Below are 27137 nucleotides of genomic sequence, written 5' to 3' on the forward strand. Positions count from 1 at the left end.
GTCATACAGTTATAAAATTATTAAGAGTGCAGTGTACAGGAAAACTACATTTATGGAAGGCCTACTATGTTATATCAGCCTGGATTTTAAAAACAAGCATTTCATCCTTTCCAAGTTTGAAAACAGACCAGGCCTAATCAGTCTAGTCAATTCAGTAACATTTCAGCATCTGGTTAGCACAAAGTCATCCATATCTTCTGAACCAAAAAATGGTTTTAGTGTTGTTTTATTTGCATGGCAACAGAGGACTGAATGTTTTCACTGAGTCTGTCAGAGCAGGAAAACTCACTAACACTTTCCTGTTCCATACAAACAGAAGTGTTTTATAAGTGTTAATGAATTTTATTCCTTGGTAGATGGGACAAATAGGCTGATAACAGTAACCAAATGTATGAATACAGAAACTGAAATAAAGAATTGCTAAAAGCAAAGCTCTAAAAATCTCTCCTATACCAATTACTACTTGAGCATGTTGGGAATTCAAACATTTCAGCAGAACTACTTTTAGTAAAAAAAGGTACTAATACTGTTCTTTACCTTGTCTGTGATGACCTTAGAAGTCTACATTGAACTTCCATGCCCTGTGCTCTGTGTTAAAAGAGGGCCACATAACCCCCAGTCCTGGAAAGCTTAAGGATAATGCCAAGTTATAAAATAGGCAATTTTTTCACCAGTCTCAAATTTCTCCCTATTTCATCTTTAAAAGCAACACAACAAATGCTGTGTATTAGCTAATAGAGAAAATGTCAAAGCATTTTTGAAGTCTCCAATTTATTCCAGGAAATACATCCAGTTGAACTGAAATAATAAATAATAAATCAACTAAACTTAGTTTTGTGCTTCATCTTTTTTCAAAAGACTGCCTGAGAAACAGTTGTCTTTGGATCTATAAGCTATTGACAGCTGCAGTCAAACTACTAGACAATAACAAAGAACCTAGTTAAAGAGATCTTGCATATGGGCCTCAGTATTCCTATTATGCACTCTTCCACAGCTCTTTACACATATTTCAGTCTTGCACATTTGAAGTAATGGCAGATCAATAGCTGCATCTTAATATCTTATGAAAAAAAAAGCAGTTTGGGCTTCAAACTGGAGGACTGCTTCTCAAAAGCATCAGTAGACAAAATAATATGCTTATTGAAGGGCACTGTGGATGTTGAAAAATGAACTAGTACATCAAAGCAAAACTGCTTGAAAGTGGTAAAATATTATTTCCTTCTTTCCTATCGAACCCCAGCCAAGTATTTAAATCTTCATAACTGCAGTATTTGAATGCAACCTTGGTAAAAGAAAAACAAAAAAATAGAATGAAAAGTCTGAAAAAATAATATATTCAATGAAGAAACAAAAACAAAAAAACAACACCCCTCCAATTAATGCAATTAACACAGACGATTTCCAAAATTCCTGTACAAAAGAAAAGATGATATTGTCTGAAGTGGAAGCACTTTCTAAAGAGACACTAATTCCTAACAAAACATCAGGATGCCAAACCTAATCTCCTGAAATAGAAAGGAAGCATTGCAATAGATTCTATATGCATTGTGTATATGAAGTACCGGTGGATTTCGAAATTCAACATATGATTCACAGCCCTTCAGAGATTTCTCTTTCCATTTACTCAATTTCAGTAAAAAAAATTAATAGGAACTACAGTTTAACCCTAAAAACAAAATGCCAGTCTATATCCACAAGTTAACTAAATAACTTACCGAAGTCTGGCTAGAACAACCTGAAGAAAATTCAGGACCATGCTCAGCTCTGCTCCTCGACACGCAGGCAGCAGCATAGTAAAGCCATCATTTAGCAACTTTTCCTCAGAAAGGCTCAAGTAGCAGCTGGTCTCAAACACTTCCTGGACACCATCAATGTAGGTTGATAGCAGAGTCCAGAGATTTTGTCTCTGTGTGTAGTCATTTTTGGTTACTAAAAACTCCTTTGCCTTCTCATGGAAAGCATTTGAGATTTTCTCAGCCAGGGCACTAATGTCCATATTCTTCTCAATATAAATTAAAAGGAAAGCAAAATGGCCTCTCCAGATGAGAGCTCTCCGAGACAAGGTGATGGAGGATGGAGTCAGGAAATCCAAAAGATCCAACACCCGACTCACTATATCTTCTGTCTCCACAACAATTGCCAGCATGAGGAACAGGTTAAAAAAGTTCTGCAGCCCCACTTCTGTCAGCTCCTGCATTCTCTTCCGATGGAACTTGGAATAAATTCTACATTAGAAAAACAAACAAAAAACACAGGAAAGAAAGTTTGTTAAAGTTTGCCATTTTCTAACTTCTTGAGTTTTAGTTTATGGTTACCTGCTTCCAGTAACCCTTAAATTTTAAATACTCTTTTTTCTCATTACTCTTATGGCTACTGGAACAAATAGGTTCTTTTAGTTTCTGCTTTTGATTTAAAGCACACATTGTTTCCAATCGGAGGTGCAGCCTAACTCTTCCCCCCTCTCTAACCTCTAGTACCAAGCTGAGCACAATGTTATGAGTAGACCCTCTGCTCCGTCTGTGATGGATATCCTCCATACTATGCCTTCAAATTAATCAGGTTTAGCCCATGAGGGCTCCTAGGAAAGGAAGCTGTCAGGTGGTATCTCTTTGCCACAGCAAACCATTCCTGTACACCAGCTTCTCCCCTGGAAACATCTTCATTTCCACATGGAAATCAGCTACTGGTTTCTGCTACTATGCTATAGTGCTGCAGCTGCAGTGATCAAAGCCTCACCTACCAAACCCTCACTGCAGTAAAAGGAAGATTTCTGATGGAAAATCCCTTTACTCCACAGTGCTTTGCAAAAGTCCTTATCAACTTATACTGCACACCCATGGTATAGAAAGGCTTGAAAGAAAACAAAGAAACTTAGGCATTTGGAGGAGAAACCACTCTCCAGGCAGGAAGATGTTAAACAACTTTATCTGCAATTGCTTACAGGACAATGTTCAAGCCATATACAGCTGATGGTGGCAAGCACTGTGACTTGGCAACTTTAAAAGGAAAAAGCTTATACAATGAAATCTTTTCTGGGACTTTTATTTAAAATTCACCATTCCTACAACAGAGGAGTAAGACGAAAATGGCATAACTTTTTGATTTTTGTGTTTAAAATTTAGGGTACATCCTTCACCTTTACTTTAAAATAAGTTCTACCTACAGTAGTTAAACATCCATAAGTGCTGTTTTCCTATTCTGTCACCTGGAAAATAGTTGGAAGTGGTGTTGAGGTTATCAAATCTAGTCACCAAAAATTACAGCAAATCCAATTAATGTTGTTTAGTAGTAAATTACTACTGACAGGCATTTATGTTTCTCATGCATCAATTAATGCTTGGTTAGCTGCTGAAAACAGAGTTCATCCCAAAATCATAGCTGTAGGCTGTTAAATTTTGCTACTTGTGTAATTGATTCTTTCAAGGTAGAAATGAAGAAAACTGGTCTAACAGACTGATGCACTGTGTGTTGTGTGTTATTATTCCCCCTCTTAAATTAGGGAAAGTAACAAGTTATAGGAGCACATAAATGTAAGTATAATTTCATTTCAGTAAGAACAGAGCAGGCTAATTAGAATTTTTTAAAAAAGGAAGACACTGATACAGAATCCAACAACATATTTATTCCTATGTAATTGCATCCATTTATAAACCTGAAGTTTAGTGACTATAACAACTTCTGAAGTGTATATAGACATTAGGCATCCTGTTTTTCCCTGATAGCCAAGATAACCCTTCTTTCCTGGAAGAAAAACACCACAGTTTTGTAAGGTGAGTATACACATGGGCATTTTTAAATGTTACTTGAGTACATGACAACCTTACCAATGTTTAATAAAATTTTAATTAATTATATTAATACTTAACTTTTTAAAAAAAAATCTCAAAACCCTAAACCAAAACTATTTGTTTTCTCTATCTAATGAAAAAAATTAACAAGACTACTAATTACACGTGCTATCTCATTACTATAAGAAAAGTCTCATGGATTCAGTAAGCATCTAAAACACTAAGTCTCATTTAGAGCATATATATTTTATGTTTTATTATATCCTGAATGACTGGACTTAATTAGTATGTTTCAAAATTAAGTGAAAAATTAAAATCCTCGCAAAAATATTATGAGAAATTTTGAAAACCACTGAAAAGAAATCAAATATTTAAATGAAAGTGTGGGCCTAGCAAGTGTCAGTCTGCATGTTCTTGAACAACACATGGCTTAAATGCAGCTCAAATGCAATTTCTGTGCTTTAATTACATTATCTGTCTGGCAACTGGGTTGTACCACTGCACTGGTTGCCAGTCTACCAAATTCCTGGACAGTGGGATGAGGTAAATCATCCCACACTATGGATGCCAAGGTGATTCTTGGACCCAGCTACAGTCTCAGCTGGCAACAGAAGCTTCAGGAAACAACTGCTTTCTTCAAATTATGAGTCACCCTGGACCCCTCACCCCCTTTGTCATGAGCAGAGTCCCCTCTGCCTCACATGTGGCTGGAATGGTCCCTGACCCATTACACTTGTTACAAAATGAGACAAACTAAATAGCATCCATACCGTCCTTTAAGTTGTTTCCAAGGATGCACACCATTGTTTTCTTCTTTCATAATCCGTGCCAAAATGCTGAGGAAAATGAAGTAACTGTTGCTGGAGTTGAACAGAGAAGGGATCTGCTGTTCGCAGCAGCAGCGTTTCACCAACTCAAGCATTGACAAAGAAGTCTTACTAACATTTGCCAGATCCTTCAGACCAAGCCAAGGAACAGTAAAGCAGCTATTCTGAAAGAATAGATAAAAACAAAATATTATAAATAACAATAAATGCCAATATTACAAATGCATTAAAATATATTTCTTCACAGGAACAAAAGGATGTGTTCCTACCACAGCTAAAACATATTGTAACTGTGTGCCAAGTATTTTTACAAGATCCTAAGTTGAGTAGACCTGATGAAAAATAAGACTTAAAATATATTACCATAGCCCATAATTTCATAATATAATGGACCATAACAAATTTAAACATGATTTCATTAAACAAACATAGCAAATTTAAGGATACTGCCACTGACTAGGTAGTTTTACAGAAGTATAGCAATCAAGCTCAGCTACAGGAGAATCAGAAATAATCAGCAAAAATCAAGGAATCAAGGACTGTCTAAATGCAATTCTACATTTTTATATATTCATCTACTTACCAGATTCTTGCTGTAATAATCCCAGAGTATGGTGACAATAGATAGGTTCAAATCCCAGAAATTACACAAAGTCAAACAGCACTGAAGATGCATTCGTAAGTGTTCCTCTAACACACGAGTCTTGAAAAGGAAGTAAGAAATTAACATGTAGGATACATAAAACTAACATCAGACTATTCAAAGTAATTTCCTAATATAAAAAAATACTATTAATTATATACTGTTGAGTAAATATATCTGCTAATACAAACAATGAACTCGAAGATAAAACCTGACAACTGCAAACCAGCCAATGCTGGTTCATCCCAGAATCATTTAGGTTAGAAAGGCTTCTGAAAAGGTTCATAGGAAAAAAAATAGGAAATACCAAACAATTTGAACACAGTGAAGCATTCAGGTTGCAATTGTGGGATAATGAAAGTAGAATTCTTGTGATGCAGCTTTTGGTAACAACAAAAGTGAACTTTCATGGGAGGTAGGACATTAAGAGCACCATGCTCTGACTAATATCATGTGTTTAACCTAGCCTATTTTAGGCATCTACTTTAGGATGATTACTCCTGTAAGGACTTAACTGTCTTCACTGCTTGCAAAAGTGGTTTAATGGACCAGCTGGTGTGCAGTTGTTTAAAGAGTAGACTTTTACACATACGAGTCTAACACTTCTACCCCACAGCTGGGATATGGGAAGATGATCATTAAGGTCCTTTCCAAACCAAACCATTCCATGATTCTATGACTTACAGTGCTACTTCTTATGGCTTCCTATGTCTTGGACTGGGCTTTTTTCCTGTTTTCAATGCCACACAAATGAGTCTCACTCATTAACTTGTCTCTATCTGGCTATAAATTCATGTGGAAAACTTCACTTGCTACACTTTACCACAACTCTGCAAACAATTATACAATCACCTGTAATAACTTCTAACCACATCTGCCTTTCTCTTTGCATGAACAATTAATGTAGGGCATATGGCTTCTAAAGTGGTACATTCCTAAAGCAACATGAAAAATTGAAAACATGTTTTCATAGAAAATTTATATATTCAAGACACTATGTGTAAGATACAAAACTCAATGAAATATGGAAGGAAGTAACTTTCCAGCAAAGACTCGCTAAAAATATCCACAATAGTAATTCAAGTGCAATAAAATGCCTACAAATGAAAGGTGATACTCAAGCATTTTTTTTTATATGTATGACATAACTATTAATTCAAAAGACTTCCCCAAAAATAACAAATCTTAAAATCCACTAGCAAGGGAAAGAACAGCTGCTGGTCTCTTTTCACAAATAAAAGCAGGAGTCTTGACATAGAACAAAAAAACCTGCAGATGAACATATCTATTTCTCTAGAAGGCTCTACCGAGCTACAAGGATATAAAAAAAACCCAAAAAACCAACATAGCAAACAAAACAAAAACACCAAAACACACACCATTCATAAAGGGAATGCTGAGTCTTGAAGTTGTATTTTGAGTCTAGGGTTGTGTTTAGGACCTAATTCAACAAACAATGACTCCTTCAGTTAAATTAATTCAACAATAAACACAGCAGTTGAGCAGCTTCAATTTGAATCATTATTTATCTATCCAACAATAGTCTTAGAACAGTTTCCAAAACCAAGATAGCACTGAAGGCTTTATCTCAAATTTAATATCAGAGTTATCCAGATGTCAAATATCCCTGGGATTAATGGATTCTCTCATAGCTCTTTTGCTTAAAATGGTCTCTTGCACTGCTGGAAATACTATCAGAACTCTTGAGGTAGTCGCTTTTAATTTATCACAGAAGGGAGGAACACCTGATACTATCAAAATGATAGTACTATCTAAACATAACATTTTTCTCTTATGACCTCCTACTGTAGTAACAAAATTGGTTTTCCTAAAAAGTCAAGAAATACTTCTCCATCTCTCAAGGTAGAATTAAACAAAAAAATACAGTGAAAGTATAACAAAATTGAGGCAGAAATCAAACAGCACAAAGCATTCCTTTTCTAAAATGAGAAGTCTAATAAGACAGACTGCTATTAGTTCTTGTGAACTAAAAAGCTTTTGATTCTCACAATAAAACTTCATAAACACCAATTCCTCTTATTCTGACAACCCATAAATTTAGTCAGTTTGATGTTGCCAAGTAGACAAATACAGTATGATAATATTACTACTACAAAAACAATATTCATTTTGTAGTATATAAAGAATTGTAAAACCGCTTTTTGTAGTCTTTTGTAAGAGAATTCCAAATTACACAAAAGGTAGGAAACATCTCATATAACTAGCTTCCCCAAAAATGCCCTTTTTATGTGATAGAACTGGAAGTTTTTTCACATGGGCAATTTAGAATTTAAACATCTAGAATTTAAAAAGAGAGTGATTTCTGGCTGAATAACCCAGCTGCTGGTCAACTGTTAGAAGCTGAAAGGATATATCCAAGGAAGAAGCATACTACACTTGCCCAGGTATCCATATCTGCTCCTATCTTCTCACAAGGTACTTTTACTTCCCATCACTATAGATTCCATGAAATGAACAGCACCTTGACATCTTTTCCTTGTTCAGCAGCAGGCTGACTGAATTTTAAAGGAGTTCCTATCTGGAACAGGGCATTGCAGCACCCCGCTACCACTTTCACTTGGACATGCAGCACCTTCTTCTGGAGGTCTTCATTACACCCAAAATCCATCATATTCTGGATTAACACACCTTAGACTCTCTACTGCCCGCATGTGGACCACTAAACATTACAGTATTACTGAAACTACCAAAATGCTGCAGATCTAACACTGGTTAGGCATTTTTGCATCCCAATATTTAGCTGTCCTAAGGATGTTAAAGATAACTCCAGCTTCTGTTGTTTCATAATGCTGTTACCCTCAATGGCTGCAATAGTACCCATTGAATCATCTTTTCACTGCATAGAATGTGAAACTCACATGAAGAGAAATTAACAGTCATTGGTAGGAGAGAGATTATCAATTTACCTTACAAATTTATGTTCTGCATCTTTTAAAGATGCTTTTGAACACACAAAACTACACATACTTGATTTCTTCCTCATTTCCCCCCATTCAGTGTAAATTGCCATTCTTCCAAGAAAGTGCAGTCTACAAGCTATAGTGAAATTAGGGAGTAAGAAGTACAAGAAGATTATGAGGTTGATGAACATAGTACTAAATATTATTAGTTTTTAAGTTCCCATACACCTAAAAATGAAGATTTTAACTACCAAATCCTGCCCTCTCTAGCAAATGGGTGATTCAGCACTATTATTTCTTTTAATTTATTTTGCAGTTATTGCTGTGCATCTTTAGTAGATAACAGGCTATATGCTAAAAAGGATGGCTCAGACAGGATTAACTAAAAAGTCATGCCAATTGTTAACAGGCAGTATCATCAATTCTGTCCTGCTGTTCATTCAAAGAGTACTATTATAATTTTCACTTTTTCCCATTTTTCCATGTTTCATTCTATAACCGACTTCTTCATATCTCATTGTGCTTCTCATTATTACATTTTCTGGACTCAAAAACAATTAAGAGATGCAAAAGGATAAGATAAAAGGTAGGAGTGGCCACTTGAAGATGACATCAGAGGAAACAGATATGTCTACTGGCAAAGGAATTCTCCTTCCTAGACTGGGTCAAGAAGGCTGCTCTGCAGAGATAGGGAGCAGGACACGTGTTTTAAAGCACTACATTCACTCATGCATGCACATATAGGAATTAATGTTCCCCAAGGAGCACTTTCCTTGGGCAGCTAACTCCATAATGCAAGAAAAAATAATGAACAAATAAAAAAAGGAAATAAACTAGATGGTTCCTTACATTGCTGGTAATAGTTACAACTACATCTTTGGCAAATGAGGGTTTGTTTTAATTCCAACAGTGGTTGTCTTTGGAAATGAAAACACATATTTGCTTCATATTACTGTGTCTTGACTGATTCAATATGCAAGTCTTCTGAAGTTGGCCACTTAGCTGCCTTTCTAAATTGAATACAGCTCAATACTTTTTTAACAGTATCAAAAACTCTGTATTTTATGTATGTTCTGCTTTGAAGTAATCTTTATTCAAAATCATAAACACTTACAAGAAGGAAGAATTATTTTGAAGAAAAGAACATCAACTACAAATGTGTGTCAGATTGCTGCCATACAGAAGATGCAAGCAGGAAGGCAGCTAATAGGCTACTCAATTTTTATGTATCTTATCTAAATCTCTCCAATTTCTCTCTCAGAATGGTGAGCATCTAATAAAAAATGTCATCACTTATGGTTTTAATGTATATGCACACATATGTATTTTCAGTCATATACTGAAAATACATATATACATATGTATTTTATACATATATAAAATCACTCAATCTTTTAAGATGAAAGACTACATAGCCAAGCATTAGTTTATTTTAGAGTATTAAAAACCTGAAAAATCCATGCTATCATTTCAACTCTCCCAAAAGTCACAAATATTTTCTTGTCAAAAAGTTTAACAAGTATTGTTCCATATTCCAGCTTCAACTATGATTGTTACTCCTCCATGAGCAAGAAAGTTATAATAATTTAAAAAAATTGAAAGAACTGACTCCTCTTCTGCTTTCAATAACAGAACTTTGCGGGATTTTTCTTAATTTCATTAACCAAATGAAAAAACAAACAATTTTATTCTTGTCTTAAACATACATAAAGAAAGAAATTATTTTTACAGAGATTACCAATACAATATTTGCAATTTGTACAATGCAACTTCAGTACAAATTTACAGAGCTATAATGTAACTTATTTAAAAAACTTGACGAACAGCATATTTAAAAGCATATTAAAAGGAGGTCAATTCTGACCTCTGGGCCATGAAGCATTGCATTAACAGTTCTGCAGAAAGAAAAATGATAAGGTATGAAATGAGTGCTCAGAAACTAGAACCTTATCAGTAAGAGTTTGATTCAAGCCTGTAAGACAAATTGCTCAGCAAGGCAAGTCACCTTCCCGCTGTGATGAGGATATAGCTGAATTTTCAATGCAACTGACTATCTCCTTCATCATGTCTCCTCAACTTGATATCCTTACATTCAGTATCTGATTTACATTTTCTAAGCATCCAGTTCTTATTCTGAATACATCTTGTCTGAGAAGCCATATACTATCCTTCCAGGATAATTATCTTTTTTCTTTATCTGACGATTTAGCATCAAGCACAAGCACTTTAAAGCAAGTGGAACTGCTAACAAGGAGGGAACTGTACACTGTCATAGTTTAGCTATGCCAAGGTTGTTCATTTACCAGTGATAAAAACACTACAACTCCAAAAATACACTTGTTAGTTGGACTTTGTTTCATGCGCTGTCTTTTCCTGAAAGCATCTCTGACACTTTCCTTGTTCATTATTCTTTTCTTCATACACTTACTTGAGTATCAGTGGATTTTTTAAGGAGTTCCTCCACAAATTTCCAATTGGGTTCCTTCTGTTTCTGAAAAATAATTATCAACATGAAAAAGCATTTGTATCCCTTACAGGAAATACTACATAAGAACATGAAAGTAAGAAGGCAAAATATTTCCAGAAATATTTAATTTCATGACAGAATACAGCAGTCATCACCAAAAAGAGCTTTTTTGTTATAAATGTACTTGGTATCTGTCCTAAAAATTAGCCCTCAGAAAGATAATAAAAAGCAAAAAATAAAAAGTATGCAACTTGAACCACTTAAGTGACTCATTTGCAATCCCAGCCTTCACTTTTAATGGAGATGCAAAACATTCAGGCATTTTTTTATTAGACCAAGCAGCATGCCTTACAGTTTCTTTCTTTAGTGTTCTGTAAAAAAAAAAAAAAAAAAAAAAAAAAAAAAAAAAAAAAAAGCTATAAGGGATAATAAGAAGAAAAAAGTATAATCTTACATTTTCTTGCTTATTTCTTTTCTATCTATTTATGCAAAGTGGGAAAGAAAAGGGTAGAAGGATTTGCAATCAAGGTCATTTTCTTTGGGGGGGGGGAAAAAAGGCAACAAGGCCAACATACTTACATTTCTAGGAGGCCCAACAATCACCTCTTATACAGCTACATATACAGTCTCTGCAGATAAGCAGATGTGTGAACATAATACTTCTACCATTGTCCTGCCTTACTTGTTCCCTCCACTACCACAGCTGTTAAGCCTTGCACATTATTCTGCAGATAGCTGTCCTTTAAACAACAGTTTACAACTTACAATAAAGAGTATTTTATGCTTTGGTAATTGAAATATAACTACCTTCCAGTATTGTGCTCCATCCTCCTCCACTACTGATAAAACTGGTAATGGTATAGCTTGATGACAATTTCACATATAACTCCGGAAAGTACCAAGAAAGTTTTAAAAATTAATTTTTTTAAAGGATGCACTACTCCTTATCCAACAATATGTAACTACTTGGTGACTTTACATTTTTGCATCACAAGAAAAAGAGATACTGAAAGAGAAAATAGTAGCAAGTGACAGTCCATAGACTGTTTATGGAACAAATATAAATGAAAGGACAGATCTACAGAAAGTTACACTACAGCTGTGATTTCACGATTTAGGAACTTGACCTATATCAGTTAAAAAATTCTCACTGCTTCTTCCTTATCCTGACAGCTCCTTTTCTTGCCCTCACAGTTATAGCATGTCCTACTCAATTGTTCTGGTACTTCTGTCTGTAAGACTCAGAGCCAGAACGGTGAATCAACACAGAGCTTTAGGAGAGGAAGAATGAAAACAGGAATAGGGCCTGACTTAGGTCACAGGAGAGGGACACCAAAAATTGTGCCAGAACAGCAGAGGGCATATAATGCCTAGGGTGGTGAACAGGATCTAAGCTGTTACTGATGCCAAAGGCTCTGTATCACAAAACCAGAGATAGCATCAGGTCATTGCATTGCATCAACAGACAGTCAAGGAGTAAAGGCAGCACCTCAATAGTATGCAAACCCAGGAAGTGAACAATCAGCACTTCCAGACAGATCTAGTCAGTATTTACATCTGATTTTTGACTATATTTTAGAGCCTGATGTTATGTGAATAACTACATACTGGCAACATCCAATAAGTAAAGAACTGCTGCCAATTTTGGCAGCAATGTGTACATATTAGATATTAGAGTTATGCTAAATGTCTATGAGACATTTGGATCAGCCTGCTTAGAACATGTTTTTAGCAGTACCATAGACCAAGGACACATGTTTTATACAACAGGTGTTTATTGCCAAAGTTCCAGCTTGTCTGCAGTATGCAGATCACCTTACAAGATCTGGAGTAATCTAGGGCAAACTCCTGACACCAACCGGGATTGATTACAAGACTGCACCCAAGTTTAGCCCAAACTCAGGAAAGGACACCAACCACCCGCTGTGTTCTTTTTATAGTTACAATTGTATCTATATTTTAACAGATTTGCTTCATTCAAATCCCCATAGCTTTATATCCAAACAGTATTCCCTACTGCATTGGCAATATGGCACAGCACCTGTTTATCACGGGTTGCAATCTGCCCTTGTCAAAGCATACGTAGAACCTACATCTTTGACTCCAAACTGTGTGTCTTAAAACAACCCCCTTGACCCCCAGAGAGTCCTAAAAATCAACAAAACCCAGAGACCTCACAGTGCATAGAAGTGCTGCTAAAACCAAAAACTTGAGCTGAGTTTGCAGGAAGAAACTTTTGCAAGGACTAACAGTAGAGTACCTGGAAAAGCCATATTAGGCTTCTTAGCTGGAAGTCCATGTTTGCATATCTTGCCATATAGTCATTTCAGATTATTCAATTCAAAGGCAAGAATTCTTAGCCCCAAGTAACTCTGCCTATATTAACTTAGCCCAGAGGATATTAAAATTGACCCCTGCAACGTTCAGAAGTAGCAAATTTTCTCATCAGGTCCCATTTGAGTTTTAAATATACAAATCCTGCTTAAGAGTGAAGTGGGACCTGAACAGGGGAATATGGAAAGAGGAATGTACTGTACATCCCTCAGAACATTCTCTAAGAAACCTGTCCAAAATTTTCTAACTTAAAAATGTGGTTTCATGTATGTGAAATATATATGAATCATTGCATATTTGAAATTACATTTTATGAGCTAAGGGGGAAAAATATGAAGCAAGTCTGAAACCTCTTCAGAATTTTAAAAGCTTTCGTAACAACCTTACGGCCATGCAGACCACATTAAAAAATTGAAAATCTTCCACAGATGACATAGGCTTAGAGGCAATTTTTGCTACAGAGGACATGAATACTCATCATTATGACACATCACCCTCCCACCTCTGATCACAGTTAATTAAAAGAAAGCATGTGTCACAAAGCCATTGCATCATATATTTAATCAACAAAACAGGACTACAGACTCCTCACGCAATTCTACTGACTTCACAAATTCATATCAGACTGTTTTACCTTTTAATGTTCAAGAACTATTTTGAGGTTGCAATTCAAGGAGGAGAAGAGGACCTAAAGGGATGGTTACCATGAACTGTCTATGACAGTTCATATTACTGAGGTGGGTGAAAAGGCTCTGATTTAACTGATAAGATTTTTTTTTTCTATGAGAACAGGGATCCCTGGATAAACTCACAGTAACTCAGAAATGCAAAGCAGAGCTAACAGTTTGAACATAAAAACTAGTGGAAACATCAAGAGAAGCATGCACAGGATGGTCTCATGATTTACAAATCAAGACTTGGAAATTCTCTTTATTTAATTATTTAATCTTGGGCAAGTCACTTCCTGCCACTGTGTCACAAATTCCTATTTTAAAATAAGAACAACAAGAACCTTTTTTCCATTCCACATTTTTTTGGCTTATGGAAATAATATAGTGCCTGGGGCAAAAAAACAAACAAACAAACAAACAAAAAAAAAAAAAACCCCAAAAAGAAAACCAAAACAAAAAACCAAAACTCTCATGATGCTAAATACATAGTATGTATCAGAGTGAGATACAGGAAAAATGCCCCAATGATAAAAGTAATCAGTATCACTGTCTTTGGATTAGGGCATTAAATATAACAAACTGTGTTTCATACTGATTTCTGTATTTAACCTCAGAATAACCTTTTCTCCCTTTCTAAATTCCTCTAAGGAGAAGTGTAGTAATTACATCTCCCAAGATTCCTCTATAATACACTCTGGACTCTATCACTCTCCCCCCACCACACAATAATGGGGCAAAACCAAGGGAAGATTGAGACAACCTTCAGTGTAACAATCAGACCTGGTCTGCAACTTTAACAGTATAAATGTGCAACAAGTTGCTTCATTTTGCCACATGATAACTAGCAGCCTGCCATGGCCTCCTAAAGGATTTGTCAACTGGCAAACAGAAGAAGCATAAGCATCCCACATGGGCCAAGTCCTCCAGTGAACAGACAGAGTCAAGATTTTTTCAAAGTAGTATTCAAGCACTGAATTACCACACTTTTGCTGTATTTAAAAATTTTTTTACAAATACACAGATTAGAAAATCCAAGTTACTCTTAATTTTTTTGGAAAGTCTAATTTTACTTAGACTTTCCCAGAATTGCAACATTTTTACTTCATTCTCTATTTATAGACTTAATGTTTTTAAAGATATAAAGACGAAGATGGGTGTTTTAAGTTATGAAAATGGCTCAAAATACATGATCATTCTTCCCTTCTTACAGACTTGCCGTTCACAAACACTTCCAGATTTTAACCTTTCATCCTAAATCAGGAATGGAAATCACAGTATTTTAACGGAAATTTTAACAGAAAGAGGGTATGGCCTTTCCAGTTTTAATACGTACGCTTGAATTACAAATAATAAAAGACAATTTAAAATAAAGGGCAATTCAGCCCAGTTTGTGGAAGATGCCATCCAGAGTTTATACTTAGAAAATTAGGGAATATGGGCAATGCAGCTGAAAAGTTAAAAAAGCCACCACATTAAAAAACCCCAAAAGCAAACAAAGACTACCAACACTACTCCTCAAAAAAAAAAAAAAAAAAAAAACCAAACCAAAAAACAAAACCAAGAGTAAATATGATAAAAGAACAGAGGGACAAATTATAGAAGATGGCATGACCAGACTCTCCCTAGTGCAAAAACCACTGTTGGGGAGAAAAAACCCAAGGAAAACACACTACACCAAAATCATCCCAAACACCTCAGTTTCTGGATCTTCATCCATCTCACTTGCTTCTAATAAGCTTCCTCTATAGACAATTAAAAATTTTCAGCTTTTATACATCTCAAAGTGGATTAATTGTTTCAGCAAGTGCAAGTGTTCTAAACTGAAACTTGAATTCAAGCTATTAGACAATGTCTACTGGTGGCACATCAACATAAAAATTAAGCTGCATACACAAATATATATGCACCTTATGATGTTATGGCTGTGATGCAAAGGCAATGCAATTAGATTGAAATCTATCCAAAGCAGAGATATCACTTCATAAAAATAAGTGGCATTAATAATTGTACAGTGTTTGAAGTTTACACTTCATAAAGCACAAACTCATGAGCTCAATTTCTAAAAGAATGAACCCAGTGAAGTATTTATGCTGCAGGCAGACAGGCCTAAAACATGGTACATCATTAAGTATGTGTTACTAACTAATTGGGATATTTCAAACTTCCTCATACAGTACTTTACTGAATATCTGGTTTGTAATATGAATATCTGGGGTTCCTAGAACATTTACTTATTTGTACAAAGCACATCTTAACACCTCCAACCTACAAACGACTAAAGGATTATGAAAATTCCTGCATTACAAAACTAATTATTTTCTGTCAACAAAAACAACCAAAGAGATCAAAATCAATTATAACAACTCTTAAGATATTTAGAAAAAAAAAAACATACTCACCTTTTCATCTAGATTTCCATTACGGTCAAACTGGTAGAGTGGTGCCAGATGACTCACAATCCACCAGCTAAAACTCAATGGGTCTTTACATTGAATTGTTTCAAATCCAGACACACTTTCAGAAGTACTTGGTTGTTCAAATATATTCTTTAGAGTTGTGTTCACCAAGCTCCAGAAACACTGTAAAAAATGCAAAAAGGTAATTTGAACTGCCTTCAGTAACAAAACCTACGTTAACAATTTTGTCTACAACACTGTCCTATTGATTAATTTGCTTTTACAGAGAACAAGCAAGATGACAATCATTTAAAGAAAATAATAAAAAGCAATGGTCAATATTATCACAGAAAACTCAAGGCTACCTTAGAAAGTCCTCTCCCAAATGCCAGTAGAAAGCAATGTGAAAGGACAAGTTTGGGTCACCAGGAAGAATCCTTCAATACAGTGAAGTGCAATTCTTCACAGGCAAAATTACAAGCAGATGAATTGATGACATGCAGTCAGGATGGTGCCCCAACACACACAAGAGAAAGGTTAGACTTCTTTAGTGAAGAATTGTTATAACATATTTTTGAAAAACTTCTAGTGCCAGACTATCCTAGCCAGGAGGAATACAGTTGATAGTAGAGAATCAATCTGAAAGACAACAAACTGAATTTCCAATTCCCGGTTTTGTCACAGCCTGTTCCAGCACTGACAAACTGATTAATTCTCATTGACTCAGACCCTTGCCTATATCACAATATTACTACTTCTTATAGCCTGTGACTATCTTTCCTAATTTTAAAGGAGCTCTCTGGGACTTCTTTGCATGTGTATTTCACCCACCTTAGCTGGGTCCTGATCCTAACTTAACTCCAAGGTGCTCTTGCCAGTGTAAATGCTTAACAGTAACATAGTGTCACTTGTGCTGTCCATCTTTACATCTGTCATCATTAACAAGTATACAGTCATCAGTGCAAACCCTCTACTCTGGAAATACTTCATTCTGTACTAAGTGAACTGTACTCAAGGCAAAGATGGCCACTTCAGGTCTTATAATGATTATTTCAGAAAACTTTCAAAGGGTTTTGTTACTTCTTAATATTCATTCAGAGAAACATCAGTTCAATTCTAACCAGCAGTCAAAGAAAGAAAAATTAAAATGCTATAAAATATCAGCAAATGAAAAGAACAAAATGGAAGACATCAGTATGCAATGTATAAAATCATATGGCCTTCTAACCAATACTTGGAATATTGAATGCAATCCTGGCACTCTGTTATTCAAAATAGGATGTAGCAATATGGAAAAATGTTCAGAGAAGGGTGACAAAGAAGACCAGAGGTAAAGAATGGCACCTGAAAAAAGAATTGCTATAAATAAGCCTCTTCAGCTAAGAAAAGGCAGAAGATAGTATATATCAGAAAAAAACAACTGAAGAGGCATATAAGGTTGTACTGGTATAAAGGAAGAGAGCTGGTAGTGATTTGCTGATTTCCAATAGCAGTATAAGGGGGCATCCAGAGAAGCCAGAAATCACAAGATTCCAAACTGTACACAGGTTGTTTTTGTACAGTTGTGTAACAAAGACAGAAAAATGAGCTAGCTGGATCACTGTTCTGACTGTATCTATGTTTCTAATTCCTGGAGATGACTCATTGCATGACATCACAAAACTGGAAACAATTGTTTTAAAAAAATAAGTAAATATGGCTTTCTGTGTTTTGCTCTTCCATAAAAGAATGGAACTTTCACAGTGCATTCCTTTGCTTGGCTTCCTTTAGCACTAGGAGCACTCTTTATCAATGCCCCAGGTCATAACCCAACAGTACACTGCAAACCTAGAGTCAGGACTTCATGCACATTCAAGGACAGCAGCCCAAGGCACCACAGTTAGCATGCAGTTTTTTTTACTCCTAGAGCAAATGTGAGGTTCACTTCTACCATCTGATCTGTGCATTCATGGCCATATGGGAACATTTGGTGACTGTACTGCATATGTAAATGTATTCTTCCTTTACCTCTGTAGTAGACCCTTTATTTCTGTGGTCCAGCAACTGAATAAGTAGAATCCACAGCTCTTTAATGCAGGTACAGGGATAATGACTACTGGTAAGAGCCTCAGAAGGTCGCACCTGAAAGAGAATATAGAATAAAATCATTCACAGAAGTGTCAGTTTTTGAAATGGTGTTTTATATGTCAGTATTGTCTTAGCTGTTTGGTTGAGGGGGTTTTTTTCAGGTAAATAATATAGTTACAATTACACATTCAAAGATGCATTATTTTACTAACATCCAAAATATCTCTCATACAACATTGATTCTTTCCTTATTCTACATAAGTTATAGGCTGTACTCTTTCCTAGTTTCTTCTGATCCACTCTCAGACTTATTATTTAATCACATAAAAATTATATTCTAGGTTCTAAATGAAAAGTTACAATAAATATTCATTCATTGTCTGATAGTAGGGAAAAGAAAATGATTGATTATATTTTCTTGATGTTCTTGAGAAGAAAAAAACTTCAAATTATTTATCAGCTATTACTGTTATTTTTAACTGAAAAATCATTAATGACTAGGCATAATGCTAGTAGAATATGTTGTTGTTGGCATGAGGATGTTAATGTTCCCACAGCATTTCACAAAATCTGCTTTTCGGTAAATTTACTGCAAGGCATTTTTTTAATATGCAGAAAACAGCATATTTCAAGTGATGTATGTTATTTGATCACTACTCCATATTTAACAAAATTCGCTCAGACTGATACATTTCAAATGCCAAATAGTCTTCTTGTGATTCATCTTTCAATGTTACGTTCTCTGAATTGTGAAACAAAACAAAAGGAAGTGCTAAACACATAAACCCTGTGTGCTTTAATGCTTTTAGAATCTACCTAACATTTGAAATAATCACACTATAGACAAAACTTTACTTACTCTACCCTTAGACACATTAGTCCGCTGAACTGCATTCAGAGGTGGAAAAAAATGTGAGAAAAGCTTTGCTTAATAGCTCAATTCAGCACACCTTTTACCTTTAGCAAGGACACAATGGCAGAAACATAGAAAGAAAATAGGGAAGACAAAGCAGTTTATACTCATTTTAACCCTAAACAGTGAGTAGTCCAAGTTTAAATAATCAACCTACACCTCTCTAAAGCAAACAGAGGAGAATATGTACCTAGAGAGAATAATCAATCTCACTGCAGAACTGTTGCTATCCTTCCATGACAATAAAAAGTACCTCGGGTGACTAGTTTGGCCAACAACTCCTAGCCATCTACATCTGATGAGGTGAAGCCTGAATTCTGATATCCTCATGTTTTTCTGATCCATTCATGCACAATTATTCTCAAATCACACTGGCAGTTAAAATAATTTCTGAATTTGGAAACGTAACAGTGTAAATTAAAAATTAAATCAAAATATGCAATGCCAGTGACAGCAGCGGCTGTCAGAAGTGAGAGTGAATGACTAAAATCCACACATGCACAATTAGAACAACAAGTATATCACCAACAATTTCAAATCTCTATAATATTCTATTAGGATATAAACTTCTTATTTCTCATCCACCTTTAGAATAATATGCTTACAACTACAGTTTCATACAGCTCCAAATCAGGTTTAAATAATTTTATATATAAACACAAACCTACATTTATATATATACAATACAACTTGCTTTTTCTCTCTATCAAGAATCCTGTCGATCCTACGAAATTGTCATGGTAGACCTGAACTAACTTAAATAATGCTTTATTCACTTTCTGTGTATACTCCCAGTATTTCACGTGTCTCTCCCTCTCCTCACACTTTCACTTAAAGATATGTTACAGGAATTTCTCAACAACCTGAACTAATTTTATGTAAATATTATATTGAGAATAAACAGTATGATCACTAAAGTCTCCTGAAAAAAAATTATTTTTTGCCTATTAACTTTTCAAAACTGAAGTGCCTCAAAAATAACTCTGGTTATGATTCACCAGCAAAGTGCAAAACATTGGAAACAAGCAGCCTACTTATTACAGATGCACTCTAGCAGGAGAGATTTTTGTAGAAGTATTAGGCATAGAAACTATCTTAGAAATGAGTTTCATGCATTGTATGGGGACTACCAGTTGTTGCAGCAAGGTTTCTTCAACAAGACTTCTTCATCTACTGTTGACATCTGTTACTGTGCAATTCTACAGGATCTCTTCTGTAGGCAATGTACAGATCTGTTCAGGATAGTCTGGGTAGCAGTATCAAAGCAAGACCATACAGATATTGCTTAGACAAAGATACTCTGGACTTCCTCTCACAACATCCTCAGTTCAGTATCTTGGAAAGAATGTTTAAAATCCCAAATTATGGTGCTGTTGGGACAGCTCTGGTGCCAGAGGCATGGCTGCTGAAGACAGAAGAAAGATATCCACAGACATGTATTTCTCTGCCAAATGTGTCTCAGAGCACACTGGACTCAGTACATGAACCAAGTTAAGCATCTTGATATCACAGCTGCTCAAGAAACCAATCTGAAAATATGAGCCTGGAACACCAGAGTTTATGTCTCTCTTTCCAAGGATATCCACAAATGTTGAGAGCTGCACTCATGAGCATTCTCAGACAAAAGCCCAAGGACGTGTTCTAGTGATGAACTGATGGCATCACCTACTAGGGGTATTAGTTGCATTTTCAACAATTTTGAGGGATTCTATTTCCATTACAGGATGACAGCAATGACTGCATACTATAGGAGTCACCAGCTCAAGTGCAAGCTTCACTTCAGAAATTAATCTCAAAGAGATCTAATTCAAGCACTGTGGCCCAAGCCCAGAGAAAGCTTAAGAAAATGTAGTGGCAAAACAATCTTCTCTCTTTGTAATGTGGCTCTGTGAAAGTATGTCAAATCTGTCATTTTATCATCTCACATTTTCAAGCCTACCATCAAGTATGATGTTCAACAGATAGATATTATTTGAATTTTTTTTATAATACATTGTTCTCATCTATTTGCCTTTTGTTGGGGAAGAAGGTTCCAGTACTATCTGATAATGTAATAGATCAAAACTTATTTTAAAACATAACAGTTTTCTACAGGAAGGTATTTTAAAAGAACAGTTATCAAAGGCTAGTACAGCCATTCCTCCCATCCTCAAAAAGTAACATGAAGAAAAGGGACTCTATATCTTATGTTTTTTACTAGGAAAACAAATAATACAACGGTCACTGCTACTCATTCTCAGAGTTCAGTCCTGCATTCATGGATCACACATGTCCATCTAAAGCAGGTTTCACAATGACAAATATTACACAGCTTTTACTGGCTGCTATACAGAGTTATTATGACTTTCTAACTTTGGAGTGCTCAAAACAAATGAGACAAATACTACAGCTATAGAAGGAAAGAAAAAGGAAAAGAGAAGACATGGAAAAGTTTTCCCACGACAAATGCAGAAGTGCTGTAACAGAAAGATGAAGTGGTGGAAATAAGCACAATGCAACAATAAACTGTAACATAACATTCTCTAAGTGTCCAGTTAGGTCACTGCCAGGATTAGTGCTATCCTCTTTTTGTTCCTGTTGAGAGAGTTTGAAAAGACTTTTTTTTTTTTTGCATTTATCTAAACCTTTTAGACTGTGCCATGTTTGGCATTAAACCTGGAACACTGAACTTTGAAAATGTGGCACTCACTTCTGCTCTGTACACAGTGCATTTCAATATTACTCTCTCATTCAACTGCCAGATGGTCATGAATAAATATAACACAATTTGAGCTCCTAACAAATAACACTCTTTAAAACATGGAAATACAAAGCCATACGTAACATTTAAAACTAAGTACTAAGAAGTCATCTATGCAGTGGGGCAATACCCAATTCATATGGTTCCCAGTATACAAGCATCTAACTGCCCATAGCCTGTATAAAGAAAATTAGTTACCTTTGTATACTTGTTGATGGCCAAGCTTATTAAATCAGATATGAGATTTCCACAGTGTTTTTCAAACAAACTGATACTGGTTAGATTCTGTCCAGTTAGATTAATGAAATGGTTAGCATATACAACTTGTCCTAAAAGACAAAAGAAAAGTAGAATTGTTTAGCTCTAGCAATACAACCTAGGCAGGATTTCTCTTCTAATATTTATGTATATGTATATTTCAGAATGGGCTTATTGACCTGTATGCAATTCTAATTTATAAATTCATGTGAGAAAGCTCATCCTAAATTCAAGCTAATTCCTTCATCATCACAATGAAATCTGGTATTATTCAGGTTGACAGTAAAAAAGCTTGGCACTTTTCAGCCTTTTATTGGCACAGATTTTGCAGAGGAATAAAGATTTATTTATCTGCAAGTTCCTCTCTGTCACCTGCCAGTGCGCATGTTCTGGAATCATGACATGTTTTGCAGATATGCAAGTTGATGACAAACAATTCTGGAGAGGTCTAACACTTTTCCTTTGGATGTGTTGATGTAAAAAGCTGGCATGATCATGTTCCAACTTGAGCATTTGTAGGCATTAACAGATAAAATGGAGAAGTTAAGAGGCTGTAAGATCTTATCCCACAAGCTTTTCAACAGTACATCTCTCTTGACATCAGCAGAGCAGATGATACGTAGAATGAGCCTGTATTTTACTCCTAGAAATGTAAGGTGAAGCCCTGAACCCACTACCCTGCCCCTGGTCTCAGCTGTGTGAAGTTTCCACTCACAACACTTTACAGAATGAGAGAAAAACCTAAGAAATTCTAAGCACATAAGAATGCAAGATAATATATGTAGAGATATGACTGTCTTGACTAGTAAATTTTGTTGTTAAAAATCACAAGCTTTCTCTTACAAAGATAGATGACTGCATTATTACTCAGAACATTATCTAGAAATAAATATTGAATTTTGGAAAATAAATTGCCTCCAACAGTTTCATTATCCTTTCTCCAAAACGCTCTACAAAAGGCAAACAGGCTATCCCACAATGGATCATAAAAGAAACTTAGAATTATGGAACAAAAAGCCAACCCACACACTATACAGTAATGTAGAAACAGAGAAAATGTGTTAATGGGAGCAAGGCTGTGTTGTGACAGCACTCAAGAATAGGCAAAAGCTTATCCAAGAGTTCGGATTCAACACCAGTTACTGGGGTAAACACAGAATGCATTCTTTCTATACCTCAACACTACTTCACCTGTTGCAATTCCTATATGAAATTCATATTGACAACTTGTAATCAGGTGGCATGAGGGAAGGTATGCTTGCAGTAACAGACTGATTATAGAAGAAAACACACTTCTGTGATTTACTTTGGTAGCACGGACATGGAAAATAGATATAAGCCTTACCAATGAAATAAAGTTCTATATTTTAAGAATTCTTCAGCAAACTGAACTACTCTGAAATTGAGTTTTTCAATTGCATTCTATGACCTTTTTAATCTAACTTCTATGAACAGCTTAGTCTTATCAACTTACTTTTTGCCCTTTTAAAGCCTTATAAAATTTTTTTATAAGATATTGCCTTGCCCTTTTCTTTCTGTACTTTTATAAGCTCCCCTTATTGAGGTTTCTTCTTTTGCCCAATATTTTCTTAGTGCTGCACATGGTTAACAATACAAATTCTCTCCTCCAAGAATCCTTGTTCTGGTTCATCCCTGGACCCTTTACCTACATTGTTTTCATTGATTTGCCATTCATTTTTATGCATTCTGGATATCTGTAAATGTATTTTTATTTGTGATGTCAAGAAGTGCATTGTTATTAAAATTTAGTATGTTGCGTCAGTTGAGTATGAACTCTGATCTTTATTTTGACAGAACAAATTCCTAATACAATTTTATTTAATTTGAGCCACACAACAATTCACAAAGAACCTATCTTTACCATAACTGAGTTACCCCATTAAACACTGCTATGCTTAAAAACTACCAAAAGTAGTTTTGATTCTGGACAAATCAACATGGGAAAATTAGGTAAGTCATATGTAAAAGAAGTTCAAGAAAAAGGCCTGCATACTCACTCTTCAATTTTTCACCTAGTACATGAAGAACTTCTAATACTAGCCACTTAATATCCAAATGGAGATGTAGTAAGTGCCATGCTGGAGGAAAGACCTGTGAACAGAAATATTATTTACTTATATTAAACATTTCTTTAGTGAATTCTGAATACTGTACTAAGACAGGGTGATCAGGCTTTGGAACAAGCTGTTCAGGTTTAGTGGTGGAATCACTATTCTTGGAAGTATTCAAAAACACGTGGATGTGGCATTTGGGGACGTGGTTTAGTGGAGAATGTGGAGGTACTGGAGTAATGGTTGGACTTGACATTCTAAGATAGTCTGCAATGAACATTATGAGTATCTCTGATCAACTACAATGCAACATACAAACATGCCATTCAGTTCAAGGAAAGAAAAAGAAACAAAGTTTCATTATCATTCTGTCTGGAAAAGGCTATTTATGAAATTTTGATTCAAGCTTGACAAATTACAACACCTTTAGCTAACTTTTTCTTTACAGAGAAGCATTAGATAGCACAAAAACTGCTAAAGTGAGCCCTTAAAACAAGTCCGAAATTTTAGTATTATCTTCGTTAAAGTTTACTTCAAATTACCTTTTCATCAGCTCAACTGCTACTAACAAGCTAAACAAAGATTCAAAATGCTGCTTCTCAGTGGATCATTCCTCTCCAGATACTAGTTAATAAAATACAAGCCTGAAATTCCTTTTCTATCTTTATAAAAGATTTGAAGGTATTTTGGATGTGTGTATGCACAAATCCTAACAGTGTATACACTTCATTAATATTTAATGCTGCTGTGCCTCCTTCCACATCTGCACTTTTCTTAGTGTAAAAGATCTTTTCTCATTCTGAGTCAGACTTCAGAATGCATTTTTAAGGAAGCGCCCCTCCTACTGGGATGCTCAGAAATTTTAAATATTACTACAGAAAAACACCATGGAATTTTTAAAACAAGCTATGCTAATTCAAGCCTAATTATCTACCTGTAATTATCATTTGTATACTACAGGAAGAATTCTAAAGCTATAAAATGAAAATAGATAAAGCAACAACAGAAATTCCAGATTTTATTAGTTGTGTTTACCAAGTACAGGATGGTACTTTAAAAAAAAAAAAAAAAAAAAAAAAAAAAAAATCTTTCACATTTAATACATAACACCAGATGAAAAATGAAAATTATATAAAGACACCAACCTTTGCCTGATTTTGAATAGTAAATGCTGCCAGAACATTACTAGGTAGTTCACGAAGGTGACCAATGTGCACGGTCAAAGCGTGAAGCTCTTCTACCAACACTGATGGTAACTGAGCTTCTAGCTCTTCATAAGGATGCAGCATTCCATCATTTTCCACTTTAGGGGGTTCCAGATACCTGAATGTACAGAAAAATAAACACAATCAGAAAACAGGTAAGCAGCAGCTACACAAAGATCAGTACTCAATTTAGAAAAATGTGTGAATCTCACCTGAAGATGAAAACTTTCACATAATGTAAAAACTTAAGGCATTGATGCCTGATGCTTTCTGCTTCTGAGTGCAAGTGTGCAGCTTGACCTGAAGTAGAAGAGATAATTAGCTGAAAGCAGATGTGACTATCTCCACAGCAATTAAACCAGACCACTGGAAAGATCCTCTGCGGACAACTTGGGAGGTGACTGATGATAAACATCCACTTCTAAATGTCATCTTGCTAGAGGGATCCATTCTTTCTCTTACCATCTCTCGTATGGCACATGTCCAGATATAGATAGAAAAGAAGACCCTCAGGAAAGGTGAGGGTAAGCACTCAGTGCTAGAAGAAATCATCCTGCCCTACTGCCCCACTTCCTGACTGCTTCCAAGACACCTTCAGTAAAGACATGGGTAAAACAATTTATCAGCACCCTTTTCACTTGACAGGCTTAAACAGGATTCAGAAAGAAATCCTGGTGCAAAGCACAAAATTCAAGTTCTTCATTTTACTAGCTTAACTGACAAATGGAAGGACAGGATACAAAGAAGAAAAGACAACCAAGCAGGTGTTAAATTTAAGTGAAAAAAACCCCTACAGAATAGTTTCTTGATGTCCAGCTAGAATATAAAAGTATAAATGTAATTTAAAACAGGCTATTTCCATTTATGTTAAAAAAGTTAGATTTTTTTGATATTATCAATAACTGCATATGAAAGAAACTTGATGATAAATTCACATCAATTATTTAAATGGCAGACTCTGGCAGTAATAAAAAATAGTAATGTGTAAAAATATTCGCTCGTAGAACACTAGCATGTTATCTGTAATGAGAAGACACTATAGACAGTTTATTTCAAAGTAATTACTGAACTTCTCAACTTGCTAAGTAATTCAGCCTTCAACTTACAATAAGCCCAAGGCTGCAATAATCCTTCAGAATCATGCTGCTTCTCATGCCTCAGAATTTAATTGAAACAAAGCATTTTGTAGTGATCCCATTTTATTGATCCTACTGCAAAGATAAATCAAGTTGGTAAATAACTCTAAACTAAGCAAATATAACAAACTCGTTTAAACCTAAGTCAATGAAACACTGAAAAAAATTTCTAAGCCACTACCTTAACTACAATAACTCTTGGGATGTTTGATGAAATTTTCTGATTTTAATTAAAAGAGTTAAGTTTTGCCAAATTCTGCTCTAGGGGTGACACCTTAAGTCAAATTAATGCAAAGTGCCCCACTAAGGTCAGCAAGCATTGTCCTGTGCATTTACCATACAGGCAAATCTGTTTCCAAACTGACTTGCAACATTTCAACTATGTATTAGCCTGCTATATTACCTCACTTGGCTGCCTGCATTTCTACCCTTACTGCAGCTTCTTGCTGCTTATGCTGCTCTGAGGCACACTCCCAAATCCCTTGGTCAAGAGTCAAAGCACAAGCCTGATCTGTGAGAATTTACTTCTTTCATTAAAGGCAGTCAATTGCCCATTGCAATGCCAAATTAAATTCGTAAAACTTACCAAAATCAGAAGAGCTCATTTGTACTAGGTTTTCCAGTCTGTATATCTGTTGCCTAATAAAAGAAATATAAAGATTTATGGTATTTATATAGGTAACAGTTTTTTAACTCCAC

General features: G+C 35.3%; 1 protein-coding gene across 3 annotated transcripts in view; it reads right to left on the minus strand.

Moving 5' to 3' along the window:
- The window catches only part of MMS22L (MMS22 like, DNA repair protein), an 86843-nt gene that overhangs the window by 52897 nt on the left and 6809 nt on the right, over positions 1-27137 (minus strand). For all 3 annotated transcript variants that reach the window (XM_079297868.1, XM_079297869.1, XM_079297867.1), the window contains 11 exons: positions 27025-27077; positions 25515-25602; positions 25243-25420; positions 24044-24137; positions 21966-22096; positions 18055-18168; positions 16051-16230; positions 10608-10670; positions 5199-5318; positions 4559-4779; positions 1716-2225 (listed from right to left, as the gene is read on the minus strand). In XM_079297868.1, coding sequence (XP_079153994.1) covers positions 1716-2225; positions 4559-4779; positions 5199-5318; positions 10608-10670; positions 16051-16230; positions 18055-18168; positions 21966-22096; positions 24044-24137; positions 25243-25420; positions 25515-25602; positions 27025-27077 — 1752 coding nt within the window. The remainder of the gene's footprint in view (positions 1-1715; positions 2226-4558; positions 4780-5198; positions 5319-10607; positions 10671-16050; positions 16231-18054; positions 18169-21965; positions 22097-24043; positions 24138-25242; positions 25421-25514; positions 25603-27024; positions 27078-27137) is intronic.

The sequence above is a fragment of the Erithacus rubecula genome, assembly GCF_903797595.1.
Source record: "Erithacus rubecula genome assembly, chromosome: 2".
NCBI lineage: Eukaryota > Metazoa > Chordata > Aves > Passeriformes > Muscicapidae > Erithacus > Erithacus rubecula.